General features: G+C 48.9%; 1 protein-coding gene across 3 annotated transcripts in view; it reads right to left on the reverse strand.

Moving 5' to 3' along the window:
• Positions 1-1,599: 1,599 nt before the first annotated feature.
• ATCAY (ATCAY kinesin light chain interacting caytaxin) overlaps positions 1,600-18,366 on the reverse strand; it is a 28,740-nt gene continuing 11,973 nt past the window's right edge. For 2 of the 3 annotated variants that reach the window (XM_034755369.1, XM_034755371.1), the window contains 9 exons: positions 17,436-17,621; positions 15,700-15,802; positions 14,861-14,992; positions 13,182-13,268; positions 12,224-12,322; positions 11,831-11,866; positions 8,134-8,169; positions 6,011-6,046; positions 1,600-4,035 (listed from right to left, as the gene is read on the reverse strand). In XM_034755369.1, coding sequence (XP_034611260.1) covers positions 4,026-4,035; positions 6,011-6,046; positions 8,134-8,169; positions 11,831-11,866; positions 12,224-12,322; positions 13,182-13,268; positions 14,861-14,992; positions 15,700-15,802; positions 17,436-17,621 — 725 coding nt within the window. In that variant the 3' untranslated portion in view covers positions 1,600-4,025. The remainder of the gene's footprint in view (positions 4,036-6,010; positions 6,047-8,133; positions 8,170-11,830; positions 11,867-12,223; positions 12,323-13,181; positions 13,269-14,860; positions 14,993-15,699; positions 15,803-17,435; positions 17,622-18,366) is intronic. The other variant, XM_034755370.1, reaches the window with a different exon arrangement.

Genomic DNA, 18,366 nt, shown 5'->3' on the forward strand with positions numbered 1-18,366 from the left:
AGAAACTTTTCTGTTATAGTAATTGTGATATTTTTACATCTTTATACCAGCAAAAGCCCTAAAGAAGATCCAGTTATACCGCCAATTGCTGCTTCTGCTGGTCTAGCTGATTTTTGTTTGGGGAACTGATTAAAACCTGCAGCAACACTAGAGTTTTTTGCTAGTAAAACGATACCGACTTAGCTATCCCATTAAACTCTTTCTAGTATAGACAAGGCATTAACGTCATCACTGTCAGACCTCTTTAAGTCAATGGCAAGGAAATCTCGTGCCCTACCTCCAATACTCTTTCCAGTTGGTATTCTGTATAGCAGCATCACATCCAGGTGTAACCTTTTTGAACGGCAGACCCATTTTGCCTCGGAAAGTAATATTGTTATTAACATCGATGTATTTCTCCAGCATAGAGTAAGAGTGGAGCTTCAGTGAGATGCGTGGAAATAAACCCACCAAAGGCTTCTAATGACATCATTAACCTCAACAGTGGACCTTGACTGATGTCACCAGCTTTCTGACATGGCATTATGTGGTACCAATTTGTGCATTTCTAGCAGATCCCTGCACATCTTAGTTCTGCGGTGAGGCCCAGGTATGTTAAATGCCTTCAACTACCTAACAAGTACAGCTGTCCAGTATGACGGCACTTCGTGAAGTGTTATTACTGTCATAAAGCGTATTTTGTTGTACTTTTTAAACAACTGGCGGAGGACTCCAGGCCTATGCGGTTATACCAGATCCCTGCGCTCTCTGAAACTTTGTCCACCATTCTGATTCTCTCTTTTGGCAGGCCAAATTCAACCCTCTTTGAAATTCACTGAGTCTTTCTATTGTCTTCATTGAGAGAATCCAGCTCTTTTTAAAATGAGTGCAGCCATTTTGCGTTGAGTATTTTTACAGTCTAGGGATCTTCTATTATATTCATGTATAAAAACATTTTAAAATCGCACAAGGCAGTCAATACCAGTCTTAGATATGTGGCTGCATATCTGGTTAAAGGGATACCGCCCACCTGAACGGCACATTTCCATCTCAAACATTTGTAGCTACTATGGTTACAAGTAATACCTAAAATCCCCACAAGTGAAAGAAGTGATTGATACTTTTTTGTCTCTTTTTAAAATTTACTTTTGTGCATTTGACAGTACTGTGTGTATCATCTGTTTCACTTTTTCGCCTGTATAGTCAGTTTTTTTCATATTGAAAAGATCCTTATAAAGACATCAGCTGGGAAGCAGAAAATCTCTCAACACATTTTTAAAAAAAATTTAGGATATCCTGTTTAAAGAGTGCTCTACCAGAAAGTGTAATTTTTTAAAAAAATTAGCTTATTTTACGAAATTCAAGTTGACGTTCTCCATTTCAATGAATTACCTTCCCTGTATATGCAAATGAAATAGATGATGTACATTTTAATATCCTGAAACCTCAACCCCAATTGTGAAGGACCTACCTACTAATACTTCAATCTCCAGGTCCAGCCTTTCTGTGGTTTCTCTGCTAACGCTGCAAATGATGGTGTTTAAAAAAAGTTCACCTATTGTGGTTACTATTCACAATCAACGTTTTAGTTCTCAAGGTCCCAAGATTTTTTTTTTTTTTCCCCAGCAGCATGTGTGCCAGAACAGTGTTAGTCCACTGACTGAGATGTTGTGAACATTTTTGCTGAAGTGTTGAGTTACTACAGATGTGGTATCAAGTATCAGGGGTAGCCGTGGTAGAGGTTTCTGGGGTTGGATTTCAAACATCTCTTTAATGTTCTACCAATCTGCCCATGATATGACTTTACAACTCCCTTCCACCTTTCAATATCATAAGTTTATTGCATTCTTGACTTCCATTGAAATGCAGGCAAGTGTTCTCAGAATGAAAGCAAAAGTCTAGGCCCGTGAATTTCTGATGGCAATGGGGAATTCACATGTTCTGTGCTACAGTAAGAGCTGTAACGATTTATTCTGAGTGTGTTCCAAAGTTCTTTGATGTCAGGGGGAGTTTTTCTATGCACTCCAATGGGATTTGGATCAGTCTGTTTGTGGACCAGATTAACCCTCACATATTCTGACTACTGCTTCTTGCCTTGAAACTGAGTGACTGCCGGGTTTTTGGAATGTTTAGTGCAAAATGTTCTTTTTTTGTCTTATTTAGTGTAAAACTCAAACGCCAAAAAAACTGAAGTGCTGCTTTCTTTTGCGTGTAGCACAGAAATCCTACCTCTACAGCCAGCAATTGGCCAAGAGTGAAATTTCCAGGAAGCCAGGTGGCTTCACGAATGCTTGGCAAATGAACTGTTACTTCTTTTTAACATGCCTGCAAGAGAAAACATCTAGTTCTGCTTCTGTGGTTCAGGATATCACTGCAGTTCTCCTCTCCTTCCATGCATATGTCTGTTCAGTAAATAAATCCATGATTGAAGAGTCATGCATCCCACTGAAAACCTTCTGCCCACAATATAGGAGAAACATGCAGAACATGAGAAGATAAGAACATTGGCAAGTATAGGGTGAGCTAGCATACTCTCTGCTCCTCTGCCATGGTTAATGATCGGAAAGAATAAAAAGCAACGCTCTGCATTTTACAGAAAGCCAATTCCTCTGTTCAGAAAATCTTGCTTTGCCAGTATTGCCCTCCTGTGGGGTTTTACAGCAGAGGGAAGTGGTATTAATTTCAAATGGTAACGAACAGCTGGACGGTTGGGGCTCTGTACACAAGATTCACCAGGGACACCAGTTATAAAATGTCTCTTGACCACTGAGATTCTCAGATAATTCTTCAGCTGCAGAACTCATCCATCAGGGGTTTTACCTTGTGCATGTGTAAGATTGTTTGCATAGGCTGACCCTGGGCTAAGCCAGGGGTTTACAAATCACGTTGCCCGATTTCTGCTTGTTCAAATGCTTCTCTCCTCTGCTGAAAAATCCTCACGAGCCCCCAAGCCACGTGTTAAAGTCCTGATGCCATGTCTGCATCGCTTCAGAGCTGAGCACCTGTAGGTCCATACAATTCCCCGTCTTCATATTTGCAAGATTCCCAACCTGGGTTTGGGCTGGTCACACTGCAATCCGCCCTTCGCTCAGACAAGACTCTCACCACCCAGGAAGAGAATGTAGGAACATTTAGCGGCTTGTTTTTTGCAATAGGAGGTATAAAGAGTGGATGATTGTCCAGTGTCATCATCTATATAAAGAAGAGGTGTGAAAAACCAGTCCATAAAGTTCCTTCATAAGAATAGGTCTTCCTTTGTGCCATGCTGTGAGAAAATGCTTATAGAAGGATTCTGGCTAAGGTGGCATCCGAGATAGAGGATCCTTCTTTCAGAGTATCGTCTTTTATCTGTGAGAGCCTTATGAAGAGGGACAGAACAAATTAAACATCATCGCACTCACTCATAGATAAATTTCATCATGAGCTAGCTAGCAAGCTGAACCAGCAAGGATGTAGGAGGTGCGGGAGCCAGAGATGGGGGAAATGTGTTGGCCAAAGGCTTGGTGGACACTCAACATCTACTGGAAGAAACATACACCGTCTCTGTAAGGGAGGAAAACTCGCTCTTCCCAGTTCCTGCGTTAGTTAACGTAGGGCCATCGGAATCGCTATGTGGAGGAAACTGATGTGCAATTGAAAGCAAAATCGCACAGTGCTGGCCAGCAGCAAGTTGGAGAAGGGGTTTATACATTAAAAAAAATAGACCTCTTCTTTTGGGCTGGTGGCTGTGATGGACTATGGAGTGATGATTACGTGCTAAGAGGAAATAGTGTATATGTTTCCACTATTTATCTCTTGCCACAAGCCATCGTAGAAACAGGAGCCAGTCCTAGAAAGTGCTATTATTGGATTATTTTTTCCTTAAATAAAATGTTTCCAGAAGCTTTAAAGGACTTTGCATCTCTGAGATGGGGGAGGCAGATTCCTTGATCTTACAGGAGTTGGAATGAGAAGATGACTAGATCTTGTACCAGGAAGGGCATTTACAGTGGGTGGCTGCCGGGCTGCATCATTCTCCGGTTCCATTCATTCCTCGTTATTTCTATTCATGACATGCTAGGAGGGGAGAGAAAGACAGGGACATTTTTAGAGGGCAAATTGTAAGAAATCTTATGCCTTGAAAGCCAAATAGCTAAGCATCCCAAAGAATATGGATATGTGGGAGTTTAATCCTCCATAAAATTCTGCAAGCCAAATACATGTCGGGCCACCTCATGAAGGCATTCCTTTTCCAAAACTCCTATCAGGGCCGGCTCCAGGCACCAGCCAACCAAGCACGTGCTTGGGGCGGCACTTGGTAAAGGGCGGGCAATCTTGGGGTTGTGGGGGGCAGCACGGTGCGGCGCTCGGCGGGGGGGGGGGTTTTGGCAGCGCGGCGCTCCGTGGGGGTTTCGGTGGCGCTCCGTGTGGGAGGGGGCTTCAGCAGTTCGGCGCTTCGCGAGGGGGCAGGGGTGTTCGGCAGCGCAGCGCTCGGGGATGTTCGGTGGTGCGGCACTCGGCGGGGGTTTCGGCGACGCGGTGCTCGGCGGGGGTGTTCAGCAGTGCGGCGCTCAGCGGGGGGGTTTCAGCGTCGCGGCAATCGGTGGGGGTTGTTTTGGCAGGGCAGGGCGGTGCTGGGGGGGGGTATTATGGCGGGGCGGCGCTTTTTTTTGCTGCTTGGGGCGGCAAAAAAGTTAGAGCCGGCCCTGACTCCTATTCACTTATATGGGCATTTTGCGGGGTCCAAAACTGCAAAGTTTTATTTGCCCAAAGTCGTGCTTATTCCTGTATGTAGCCCATTGATGTCTATGGTCTACTCATTGAGTAAGAGTGGCAGGGTCACGTTTAATGTGGCCCTTAAGAACGCTAGGTATTTCCTACGCTGTGATCTATACGTTCCCTTATGTGCTGTAAATAACAGCTGTTCCACTTTTTAAACATTATGCGTGTTGTCCAGTAGACTTTTAGGGGTTGATGTTTGTTTCCTTCCACCAGTTGTATGATCCTTGACGTTAATGAGCATTTCTAACTGGTGACAGTAACTTCTGATGGCCAGTACTTAAACATAATCAATGCAGGTCACTACTTGGGGCCCGCTGACTGGCCCAGCCTCGCTCCCTGGTAGCAGGGCAGGAGACGATAAAAAGTTCCCTGGCTCATCACTTTTTGCATCTCATAATACATACTTTCCTGCAGTGAGAGATCATTCGAAGCCCAATCTCTCCACCCAGCAGCTCAAGGACTCGCTAACGCTAAACCCAGCCCAACCCTTCCTAATGGGCCACACGTTTCTCTGCTATTAAACTCCATCAGCAGGATGCTTGTGTCTCCAGCAGGTGTTTGTGTGCTTGAGGATAGTGGGAGCATTAAGGAATGCCAGTCAGGGCGCGTCTACACTGTAGCACTTCAGTGTAAACGCTTGTTACAGCGATGGGAGAGGTTCTCCCACCGCCGTCGTGAATCCACTGCCCCCGAGGGTGTTGCTAGGCTGACAGAAGAACTCTCCCGGTGACCTAGTGGTGTCTACACTGGGGGTTAAGTCAGCTTAACTACATCGCTCAGGGGCGTGGACTTCTCACATCCCTGGGCGACGTAGCTGGGTCTACTTTTGAGTGTAGACCTGGCCCTAGTAATGCTTGATGAACCTTAGCTTAATCCCATGAGGATAACTCTGCTAATTTAGCGAGACCCAGACTAGAGCCAAGATCTTTGTATTCCAACTAATGGCATAATTAAGGGCAACAAAAATGTTGGAAGGGATTTTAAACCTTATCTTTCAGGGATTAAGCCAATCTCTAACCATTACAGCTCCGGGTGATTCGCCCACAGTGTCTACAGCATCTTCCTGGAAAGCATTTGGCACCGGCTACTGTCAGAGACAGGCCACTGGGCTAGATGGACCTTGGATCAGATCTAATCTGGCAATTCCTATGTCCCTATCAGTAATATCGTTGCAGCATTTGCTGGTAGGCATGTAAAGACGTGTCATTGCATGGCAGAAAGAACGAAAACAAATGTTAAATTCTGAATTAAAAATAGGTTTCATTCCAACCTGGTTTCCTGATCCTCCCTCGGCAGCACAGGCCTGCTTGGGAGACAAACATTGCAGTGAATACGCAAATCTGCACGACACACCGGTCATCCTCAACTAACAGTCCTAGAGTCTCATGTGGTTCTTTGGAGTTGACACGGGCAGCTCCAGTGGAATCGCCAAGGTTTGATCTTACCCTGGGGAGGGAATAGCAGGAAGACCCACCTTCCCCTTCAGAAGTAGAAAGGAAAGACTCTGTGTTAAATAGAGTCAAATAATCATGGCGTGAGGTCTTGACACTGCCGTCTGACATTTGTCATTGCTTTGTGATGATGCGGGAGGGTCATATTCTGCTTCTAGCTGCACCCAGGAGTTGCCCAGGTTTACCTGGCAGCAGAATTTGGCCCTTTCCTTTGCAGTGACGCAACATCAGAGACAAACTTTGCTACACAGTGTCAGGAGACCACTCCGTGTGACGTTGTGGGTCTCTGGCTCCATCCCCTGACCACAGCGTGTTTCCAGCTCTATGAAGTTGAAGAGCACTGCCAGGAATCCATTCAGACAGATCAAAACCAATAACGGAGCAAGATCAAGCTGTTCCATGTATTCTTTATACAGTCACAGTACAGAAAATATTTCAATCTCTAGAACAGGAGGTGGGCTCATCAGAGGTGGGACCTGGGAGAGGTGATACAGCGAGGCCTGGTGCTAGGCTTAGAGAATTCGCTAACTTGGACAATTCCCAAATGCCTGGGAATCACACAGCTGTGTGTTAAGGTCATTCCCCAAAGGGCTGTCTGATAGTTTCAGGGGGTGGCGCTTCAGAGAGCTACCCGTCAGCTGCACCCCTCTGCAAATTTCTGTTTCCAGAAGATTGTGGCCACGTTTATGTCTATAAAGATGTTGACCTACACATGTGGGTGGGGTTTTTCCTGGTATAAATGGGAGGGAGAAACTGGCAAACGCAAAGTCCCAGGCTGCCGTAAGGAATTAAATCTTACCCCAAACGGGGGCTGAACGGCTGTGATGCAATAACGGTTTGTAAAGTCCTCCCTTTATTCATTGCCTTTGGGCTAAGAGCAAGGAGAATCAATTTCCCTGCAGGAACAGCGTGGATTCCAAAAGTCTCTCGTTTCCTTTCTCATTAAATCTTCTTAGGATTGCCAGGTGTCCGGGTTTCAACCGGACGGTCCAATTGCAGTATCCGGTCAGATGTACTGATCAGACACCAAAAGTCTGGTCACCGCTTGGGGAGGGGGGAGGCACCAGATCATTAACCCAGGCTAGTCCCTGCTCAGCCAGGACTACCTCCTACCTGCATCTCGTGGGCAGGCAGGATCTGTGTCGGGGCTGCAGCTCCTGACCCAGCCCCAGAGCAGAGGGAGGCCAGCTGGTGGTGGGAGAGAGGTGGAGAGGATCGAGTGATGAGGAAGAGGGAGAGCAGTGAGTGACAGGGGAGGGGTGGAGAGGAGCGAGCAGGGGCGTGGCCTCATGGGAAGAGGCGGAGCAGGGGGTGGGGGGTGGGGCCTCAGGGGGATACGCGAGGCAGAGGGTGGTGAGGGAGGGGAGAGGTTCCGGCGCTCCTGCTTTAGGGTCCGGTTTTCAGAAATTAGAAAGTTGGCAACCCTAAATCTTCTCTTGGTTCCCGAGAACAACTCTCTCTGCCCCTGGTTTCACATCCTTTGATACGCGAGTCCCCGGATTATCTAGGCCAGAGCTCCCTGGCTTCAGTGACTCAGGAGGGATTTGCATTGTAACATGCTGTCTTTTCACTGTGGTCCATGAACACCCAGTTGAGCAATCACCTGCACTGGGGCGTGGGGTTTGATGGCAGCAATTGACTTCGTGAGCTGCTACACAATAGGATCGTTGGTTATCCTAAGAGCAGACTGGACTTTAGTAGGGTTAGAATCTTCTCGAAGCATGCACCAGCTAAGTTCCATGGCCCAGGGTGTTCCCTTCCTTTTCTTTCTGGACAGCTTGCTGATTTGCTAGCTAGATTTTCCCCAGTAGCTTTTATCACAATATTTTCAACCACTATTAGCACCATTACACCATGGAACAGAACTGATAACCATGAACAAGGCAGGAGCTGAGGTGCAGAGTCATTGCATTCAGCTTGCCGACACGTGCAGGGTATTTACCTTTCTTTCTCTGTCATGTCTTGTTTCTCCTCTGCCCTGTAATGATAAAACGTATTTGAAATCTACCGAGTGGGAGCAGCCAACGTGAAAGGGACGCACTGGATTCTCCAGCACATGCAGCTTCTAAATCAAGACTGGACATCTTTCTGAACGAGATGCTGTGTGTCCACCTAACGTGATTTGGCCTGATGCAGAAGTTTTCCTAGAGTAAATGAATCACAGAATATCAGGGTTGGAAGGACCTCAGGAGGTCAACTAGTCCAACCCGCTGCTCAAAGCAGGACCAATCCCCAGCCAGATTTTTACCCCAGTTCCCTAAATGGCCCCCTCAAGGAGTGAACTCACAACCCTGGGTTTAGCAAGCCAATGCTCCAACCACTAAGCTATCCCTCAATAGGAGAGGCTCTTCAACCACTGTTATGCAGGAGGTCAAGCTAGATGATCATAATGGTTCCTTCTGGCCTTAAATCTATGATTCTATTAAAATACCGAGATCCAGACCTTTCCATTTTCTCTCGCTTATTATAGATCAATTTCGCCTTTATGGTAGGGTATAGTGTTCCGAAGACGTAAAGCGCTATGTACCTATATTGCTTATTACAGTCCTGATGTTGCAGCCATTACTCGAGTGAGTCACCGTGTCTCCCAGGACTAGCCCTTTGCGACTGCTGGCTGCTCTAATTTTACGTTCGTGGCGGTTTTTGAGCTTTAGAGAATCTTGCAGTTTTTTTGTTTGATCAGCTCAAGCATTTTAAAGTAACTGATTACTTCTTCTTTTGACCCTCTGACCGCACTCCTGTCCCTTTTATTTCTTTAGCTGTCCCCCGAAATCAGTTGGGTTTCAGGTCCTGTTGCTCCTCCCCTTAGGCTGGGGGGGCGGATCCTTTAGCAGTGGGCGGGCTTCCATCCGCCCACTTCCCGGACCCCAGTAGGTACTTCTAATAACTTGGGGCTAGAGCAGGGGTAGGCAACTTATGGCATGCACGCCAAAGGCGAGCTGATTTTCAGTGGCACTCACACTGCCCGGGTCCTGGCCACTGGTCCGGGGGGGGCTCTGCATTTTAATTTAATTTTAAACGAGGCTTCTTAAACATTTAAAAACCTTATTTACTTTACAGACAACAATAGTTTAGTTATATATTATAGACTTATAGAAAGAGACCGTCTAAAAGCGTTAAAATGTATGACTGGCACGCGAAACCTTAAATCAGAGTGAATAAATGAAGACCCGGCACACCACTTCTGAAAGGTTGCCGACCCCTGGGCTAGAGTCTGGCAACGTGAAACCGTGACCCTAATGGAAGTTTTGCCATTGACTTCAGTGGAGCCAGGACTTCACCCCAGGAATCAATGCAGAGAAATGCAGGCCTGGCAGAATCTGACCTTTAGGCCTGGGTTACACACAGGTTTTGCACCGATATAATTCTTTCGATTAGGGGGTGATTATTTTTTAATCAAAATAGTTACATTTGTAGTGTGGACGCAGTTATACTGGTTATAAAGGTGCCCTGTACCTTCCTGTAGAAGCTAGACTGGTATAAGCACCTTTCATACCTGTCTAACTGTATCCACACTAGAGGGGGGTTGTAATTATTTGAACTCTAGCAGTACTGGGAAAGTGTTACGATTTTGGGGGGAGAGGCAAGTCCCAAGAGAGGTAAATAGGCTTTTATTTAAGCATGTAGTCCAGTGGTCCCCAACCTTTTTCGTATGGTGGGTGCCAGACGACGAACCACCGAGGATCATGGCCGGCGGATGAGCATCTGCCAAAATGCTACCGAGAAGCGGCAACGTCAAGCGGCGTCGCCGCCGAAATGCTGCCGACAAGCAGCATCATCCAGAGGCGTCGCCGCCGAAAATCGGCAGCATTTCGGCGGCAACGCCTCTGGATGACGCTGCTTGTCGGCAGCATTTTGGCGGATGCTTGTCCGCCAGCCAGTACGCGGGCGCACATAGATGCCCCGGTGGGCGCCATGGCACCCACGGGCACCACGTTGGGGACCACTGATGTAGTCACATGCATTTTCAAATATTGGTCAGTTTTTCAATAGCTCCTTAACTGTGAAGGGTCCATGGAACTGGGTGGCTTTAACGGGTTGGAGGAATGTGAGTGGCCCCTCTTAAAAGATGCTCCCGGCGCCTGACCCGTGGTCCTGCCCCTTGGGCCATCCCTTCTCCCCGAGCAGCAGGGTGTGGCCAACAGGGAGAGGAAGCCAGGGTTCGAGCGCCAGCCAATGTATCAAGATCATTTTGAATTCTAATCCTGTCCTCCAAAGTGCTTGCAACCCCTCCCTGTTTGGTATCATCCCAAAGTTTATAAGTGTCCTCTCTGTGCGATAATCCAGATCATTTGTGAAGATATTGAATAGAACTGGACCCAGTACAGATCCATGTGGGACCCCACTCAATATGCCCTTCCAGCTAGACTGTGAACCATTGATAACTTCTCTCTGAGTACAGGTTTCCAATCAGTTGTGCATCAACCCTATAGTAGGTTTGTCTAGGTTATATTTCTCTCGTTTGTTTATGAGAGGGTCATGTCGCAGGGCTGTCCCTAGCTATTCTGGGGCCCTATGCAGCCCCCCTGCGGAGTGTGTGTGGGGCCCCAGGCCTCCGCGGGGGAGGAGCAGGGGGGCGGGCCCCAGGCCTCCATGGGGAGGGGGCTGGCTTGGGGGCAGGGGGGAACCATCCCCCAGCTCCCACCGGCGGCGCAGCTGGGGCCGGGTCCGCGCTTCCCGCCGCCGCTGAGTGCAGGCCCGGCCATGCTGCAGAGCTCAGGGGAGTGGGGAAGGGGCAGGGGCAGGGGCGGAGCTGGGCAGGGGCTTAGGGGAAGGGGTGGAGTGGGGGCGGGGCTGGGGCGGAGCAGGGGTGGGGGCCCTGGGTAAGAGGCGGAGCAGCCCTCATGATAATGGATGCTATTGTCACTAGCTGGGGCAATATATCCTAATTCCGGATTATTGTTTTTATCGGCTGGGATGGCTTAAAACATGGAAATAAAACAAACTAGGATACAATGGGCCCAATTCTCATTTATAGTAAGGCCCCGTTACACCTCTCTGGCCTTAATGAGAGCGTAAATTACATTTCCTGCCACGTTACACCACCGTGGTGAGGTAAAACAGCCTTAAAGAGGCTTTAGGGCTTGTGTGGACAGGAAGTGGTTCCTGATTAACTCCATGTGGTATTCCAGAATAAGAGCGTCCACACACGGAATTAGTCAGGGACAGTTAAGCAGGAACAACTCCTTGTGTAGACCAGCCCTTTGCCTAACTGAGAACTGGGCTCCATAGTTCCACTGCAGGTTTATTCTGGGGGCCTGTTTTTGTGCAGTGTTGAAGTATTAGTTGGGGGACAGGTTCTTCCTAGGAATGGAAGGTGAGGGTTGAAATTACCACAGGGGGCATCTTCACTAGGGAAAACGGTACATTGTTAACTCAAGTTAGCTAACCAGAGGTAAAGTCCTAGTGGGGACAAGGCAGTTGGCAGGTTTCACCCAAGTTAGCAGGTTGAGTTCAAACCTATGGGGAAGCCTGGGGTTTGCATCGTGGGTCTGTTCTGAATGAATATCTGGAGAAGTCAAATACAGACCAAATGGGTTGCCTGGGTTATGAGGAACACAGAATTTACTGGCTGTAACTCCCATAGGAGAAATCTTTAGGACAATAGGAGCCCCATTCCCCCAAAAGCTGATTTTTACCTTTCTTTCCTGGCTTTGGTTCTCTCTTCTTCGTACCTGCAACGAACAAGAGAGATTTCCTTAAATGTCCCCGCAGCATTCACTCTAAAGGCGAAAGAGCCTGGGGCAAGCAATGGCTCCAGAATACAAAGAGTTAATGTCTTCTCTCTCTTGCATTTCCTGCCCGTAGGAATGGAGAAGCTCGAGGCACAGAGAGGGTAGGACTTGCCCAAGGCCAAGCAATGAGTTGAGCTGGGATTAGGCGACAGCCAGGCCTCCTGAATGCCAAGCCTTGATCACAGGTCCATCCTTCCTCTCTGAAGCACGGGGAAACGGTGCACATGGTGAGGAGCTAATGGATGGTGGCCCCCAGAGTTGCCAAGTTTTCAGGTAAGAGCTCCCTGTGATACTTACTGTAGGAGGCAGTCAGGAATCTGGACGTGCTCCATGGGGATAGTCTGCTCCAGTTCTTCCAGACTGTGAACATACTGGATCTTATTGATAAACTTCACACTGACAGAGGAAAAGAACATGCACCCTTTAAGAGCTTATTCTGACTTTCCCCCTTCATAGAACGGTGGCTAGGCGGGACATACATCCAGATCCGATTGAAGTCTATGGGCGTGTTGCTGTTGATTTCAATGCAACTGGGATGTGACCCAAAACGAAGGCTTCTCTTTAGCCAGAGGCTGCGAACAGTTCAGACAGCTAGAGCGGGGTTCTCCTGCTCCCAACTTCATTCCACCCTTTTGATGGTAACTTTTGCTGGGAGAGGATGGCTGGGGGGGGGGTGAGCTGTGAGTGCCTCTCCTATGAGTTTTTACACCAGTCTCTACAGTGACCCCTGCTGGGAGAGGCTGGAGCTAAGGCATCTGGGACTTCTCAAAGTACCAGAGCTCTTGCACCGGGTCTTACACTAACTCCTGGGGGGAGAGAATTTGGCCTAGAGTCCTCCATGCTAGAGCACCCACCCGGCCTACGTCAGGAGCTGGCCCAGCCGTTCCTTTAGTTGTTATAAGAACTGGATAAAAATAAAAACAAAAACAAAAAAACCCCCTCCAGCAGCATTGGGACACCTTTCCCCTCTCCCAGTGAGCAAATTTCCTGCCACAAAAATCCAGCCTCCCTTTCTGGCTGCCTCAGTAGGGTAACAGGAACACAGAGCGAAGGTCCATCAAGCTTAGTATCCTCTCTCTGACTGTGGCCAGTGCCAGGTGCTTCAGAGGAAGGGGGGAGAACCCTGCACTAGACCCAGGTGGGCTAATCTGCCCCTTTGTATAGCCCTCACCCTGCTCTCTAACATGTAGAGATTAGCACAAGGTTTAATTGCCTTTCCAAAACCCACTGGGATGCGGGAGAGTTCTTTGTTCACCTGATGAAGGGCCTGGATATCGCCAGCACGGTCCGGATGAACCACGAAGGATGCACGATGATCAAAGCTTTCAGGTTTTTCCGTAGCCTGCGGAAAGGCCAGAGGCGAGAGGTTAGACGCAGAACTCCTGGAGGCCCCCGTGGGACTCCGTGGATTTCACGGATTTACTCTGGTGCCGGGGCAGAATTGGGCCCACAGGATCACATACGTTAGAGAAGGAGAAGACCTGCTAGGGCAGAGTCCTGCCGCCTTTAGCTGTTGTAGGAATGTTCCTACACCTCACCCAGGCCACTCTGATGATAATAGGGCCTCCACCACGTCCGTTGGAAGAGGAAAGAGAAAATCTGTTCCAGTCCTAAAGCAGCAACAGGCTAGTCACACAAAGGGTCTTAGGCTGGTCCTCTAACGTTTAGGTGCCTAGAAAATTGCTGGGATTCACAGGGCCTGAGTTCGGGGCCTGGGCTCGCTATACAATGAATGGGGCGAGACAGGCGCCTCAGAACGGGAATCACAAAAGCCAGCGCTCTAGGAGGCTCCTTGCCCAAGCTAGCTAGAGGGAGTGTCCTGCCCCGCCCCTCTCATGGAGATAGGTTCCTCCTTCTGCCTGGGATTTACCAACCTTCTAGTGAAAAAGTTTTTCTTAATATCCAACCTAAACCTCCCCCACTGCAACTTGAGACCATTGCTCCTTGTTCTGTCACCTGGTACCTCTGAGAACAGTCTAGATCCATCCTCTCTGGAATCCCCTTTCAGGTAGTTGAAAGCAGCTATCAAATCCCCCCTCACTCTTCTCTTCTGCAGACTAAATAACCCCAGTCCCAATCCCAAATACATGCTTGTATTTAATACTCCTGTGAAATATAACCAATAGAAGGGACGACACAGCATCAAAGTCTAATGTGAAAACGACCCTGTGTTTTCTTGTTTATGGACCCCCTGGTCTGTATATGCTGCATCTTTGTCTTCATATACACCTCTACCTCGATATAACGCTGTCCTCAGGAGCCAAAAAATCGTACCACGTTATAGGTGAGACCGCGTTGTATTGAACTTGCTTTGATCCGCTGGAGTGTGCAGCCCCGCCCCCCCCCCGGAGCACTGCTTTACCGCGTTATATCCAAATTCATGTTCTAGCGGGTCGTGTTATATCGGGGTAGAGATATATAACAACGTGGGGCAGGTTGCGAAGTGTGAACACGGTAATCAGGAATGAATGACCAGTGAGTGGAAGGAGGAAACAGGCCCCACAGTTCCTCCTGCGGGGGCCCATTCAGCACTGCAGGCTGGTTTTCCCAGTGCCTCACTGTGAAAGCGTCCCGGTGCCTCCTGGGAGATGTGGAGTGATACCAGGTGAGAAACAATTCTGCTGACTGTCCCCTTTTGGCTCGGAGGGATGGATCCGTGCCCACGGGACTTGCCGTGCTCAGCAGTTCATCTGCTGCTGCTTTATCTGCACTTGAAATCCCACCCCCTAGAGGTGGGGTCCCAGTCCTCTGTATGCCTCCAGTCCTAACATACCTTACGTGGGTGTATAAGAGCCAGAATCAGGTTTACAGCTTTGGGGCTGAGTCTCATTTCCACTCAGGCTCCTTTGCATTGTTTTGGTGGCGTCTTAAGCTGGGCGTATAGTGCAGTGGACCATCATGGAAATAACCTGCCCACAGAGGGCGGTTCCTCACCTTCTGTCTATCATCTGGTAGCATTTCTTCAACCAGCCCAGGCCCGGCATCCTCCGACGTGGTGTGGCTCCATTCAGGTACACGATCATGTAGTCCTCGGCCACCAGCAGCTCCAAGCTACTGATCACGTACCTATCGGGTGGCAATCCAAAGCAGCCATGCAGTGGGATTGCTTCAATACATACAGCGGGGTTTCTGTGTTTATTTGTATATATCCTCTCCCCCAGCCCCACCAGGCTGATCCTTCTCCAATCTATTCTGACTCTGTATTGTGACCCAGGTCGCTGTCTTTGGCCACAAGAAGGTTCAAAGGAACCTTGTAACTGAAAAACTGACCCGTCTGGCTTTGTGGGTTTTGAGACTTGGAGAAGATGGTTCAAATCCACCGTGAGGCACCTTTGCAGGAGCCATGGAGGAGGATGTGTTTAGGTGGGGCCTAGAGATCAGGAACGGTGGTCCATACGTTTATGTCCATAAGTTCCTTTGCACAGCAGTAGCCTCTGATGGATAATTTCTACTCTGGGCATGCATTTATGGCTGGCCAGCATACGGGCGCACCTTAATGCTATATGTGAAACTGCTGTGAGGTATCTGTGTTGGGTCAGAATTTGGACCATTGGGCATGTAGGAGGACACTGTGGACATCAGGTTATCCTGTAGTATACAGCCAGATACACAGCAGTACCCTGTACAACTGGCATGGATTCCACCTTGCCTAGTTTCCCAGTTGAGATGCTCTATGTAAAGTCCCAGTGAGTGGCACAGATACTGAGGTTACCCCGGGGACCTGGGACATTTCTTGCCTCCCCTCCATCATGCAACTTGGCGTAGTCACTTACAAGAAGAGGTTCTCCATGATGTAATGGTAATCAGCTAGATTGCTGTCTGGGAGATAGCAGGCAGCAAAGACAATGATAGCATTGAGCCCTTCTCCGTAGTACCCTAACAGAGAAAGAGATGGACAGCATGGCCACTTGAGTGAAGAAGAGGCAGGAGGTCAAAACGGAAAACAACAAAGTGCTTCTGCCGCCAGGCCTGTGGGTCACCACCCCATCCACAGAGAAGTGTCCTGACCCTGCGCTGAATTCCCATTGACCTCCATGCAGGAGGAACTATGGAGGATCATGGCCTGGGAGAGATGCAACGAAACGTTTGCTTTGTTGTATTAGTTTATGAAGCTCCTGTTGCTATAGCAGCTCAGGGCTTATTTGTAAATAACTATGGCTTGAAGAGTGCCACAAAGCTGTGCGGATGAGGATTTTGGCAAATCCCCAAGGAAATTGGGTTCCAGAGGTAGAGGCCATCGACTGAGAGCGCCCAATTTATGAGCCAGTCCAGAAACATTTTACCCAGGGGATGAACAACAACGGCCTCCCAATTGATCTTAACTTGCTCCGTCAGGCCCCATATTCAGCATGGTCAGTCTTTGGATATAGACCAGACTTTGTATTTGGGGGATATATGGTCCATGTCAAAGCACAGGACAAGAAGCACTATTCCTGGCTGTACCATGGACTCATTGTTAGCCACAAATTTTCAAAACTGGCCATGACATCTGGTGCCTTAGTATTTGGGTATCCAACCTGAGACACCAGGGGCTGGTTTTCAGAGTTGCTTAGATCCTGCAGCTGCTGTTGACTTCAGTATAAGTTGAAGGTGTCCTGCCCCTCTGAGAAGGACGAGACCCTAGATCTATTGCTGCCGTCAGTTCCTGTATGCTTTCTATTATGTAACTAGGTTTTTTTGGGTGACATACAGAGCTGGGTGGAAAATGGTTTTCCGATCCCTGGAAGATTTTTGATATTTTATCCTGTCCTAGGATGAAAAATCAAAATCTTGAAAATTTTTGCAAATGAAAAAATTAACAAGACCTCCAGTTCCGGTCAATCCAAACATTTGGTTTCGACCTTTTTAAAATTTGTTTTACATTGAACTATGAATTAACTTAAATTTTGAAACAAAAAGTCATTTTGGACCAAACGAGGGAAACTTTGAAAAGGTCAAAACCGGCTTTAGTGATGTGAATGGTGCCGGGCAGAGCAGGATAGCTCCCTTGTACGATATGGGGAACCGGCTCTCTTTACTGATGGCCAAGACAACCAGTTGCTCATGGGCAGCGGGTATCAAAGCCGGGGGAGGCTGAGCTCCCCAACCAGCCTTGTGTGGTCCTGCCCACGCTCTGTCCCCAGGCTCCCCCTGCTTCCCAGCGCTCTGCAGCTCTTCCCCCGTGGCCTGGGCTAATGGGGGCCGGCCTGTGGCCAAGGACTCCGGGCGGCTGGAGCCGGTGCACATGCTTGCCCGCCCGCCCAGCGCTCCGGGGTTGGGGTTGCTGGGGGCTGCACCGCCTGCCCAGTGCTGGGGGGCTTTGTGCTCCGGCAGGGGAAGGGGAAGAGGAGGGATGGGGCCTCGGGCACAAGGGGCGGGCCGGAGCTAGCCTCCCTGAGCCTGTGGTTCACCCGCCGCCCATGCAGTTGCTACATCTCTTCCAGCCCTACCATCCCAAGAAGCAACATTTTATAAGAAAGGCCAACAGGCCAGTGCATTTCTGAGGCACCATGGTCTTCCTAAACCTCACCTCCATGTGTCACCACTTTCATGTAGGGTTTGATCATCTGCAGATCAATGCGGTGTTCCTGCTCCCCAATGATAACCGTCCTCCACAGTCTCCCATTGGTAGCACTGCCGTCTTCCACCACCCCATCCCCAAAGAGGTCTGCGCTGTTCCCGGGCATGTTCTTGGCTGTGGCCACAGGTGTGTCATCTGGAAGAGGGAAAGTGAAAATGCTGGTGAGCTTCTCCTGGAGACTGGACTGAGGTCTAAGGTGCTTATCTAGGCAGCGCTGTAACGAAGGGCTGGTCTACACTGAAAACTTACATTGGCATAGCTATGTCTCTCCGGGTGTGAAAAATCCCCCCCTCCCCATAGCAACACAGTTCAGACAGTTCAGACGACATCCAGATTCAGAATGCATCCATTAAGAATACAAGCTGGAGTCCTGCAGGACAATGAGAGACTGTGACAACCACAAACGGAGAGCCTGTCACCTCAGGATGGGATGCAGAGATATTAATTTCTAGACACCATTAATGACGGCCAACTGAAGCAGCAAAGCCTGGAACCCACAACGGGAGAGGCAATTCTTGCTTTAGTCCTAAGTGATGCACAGGATCTGCTCCAAGAGGTGACCATACTGAACCCGTCAGTAATAGCGACGATGATGTAATTAAATTTAACATCCTGGTAGCTCCATTGACTTCACCGGAGCGCTGACAATTGACTACAGCTGAGCGGTGCCATACCGTCAGCCCTGAATGTACTGAGGGCAAACGCTATACAATGGAGCTACATGTCACAGCCAGGGCCACCGAGAGCGGGTTCGGGCCCCAGTGAAAAATTTTTTCGGGCCCCCCAGCAAGGGCGGATGGGCTAAACAGGGCCGACGAGACGGGGGGGGGGGGGGGGAAAGCTGGGGAAGCCAGGCCCCCTTCTGGAATTTTTTTGGGCC

The sequence above is a fragment of the Trachemys scripta genome, chromosome 22 (assembly GCF_013100865.1).
Source record: "Trachemys scripta elegans isolate TJP31775 chromosome 22, CAS_Tse_1.0, whole genome shotgun sequence".
Lineage (NCBI taxonomy): Eukaryota > Metazoa > Chordata > Testudines > Emydidae > Trachemys > Trachemys scripta.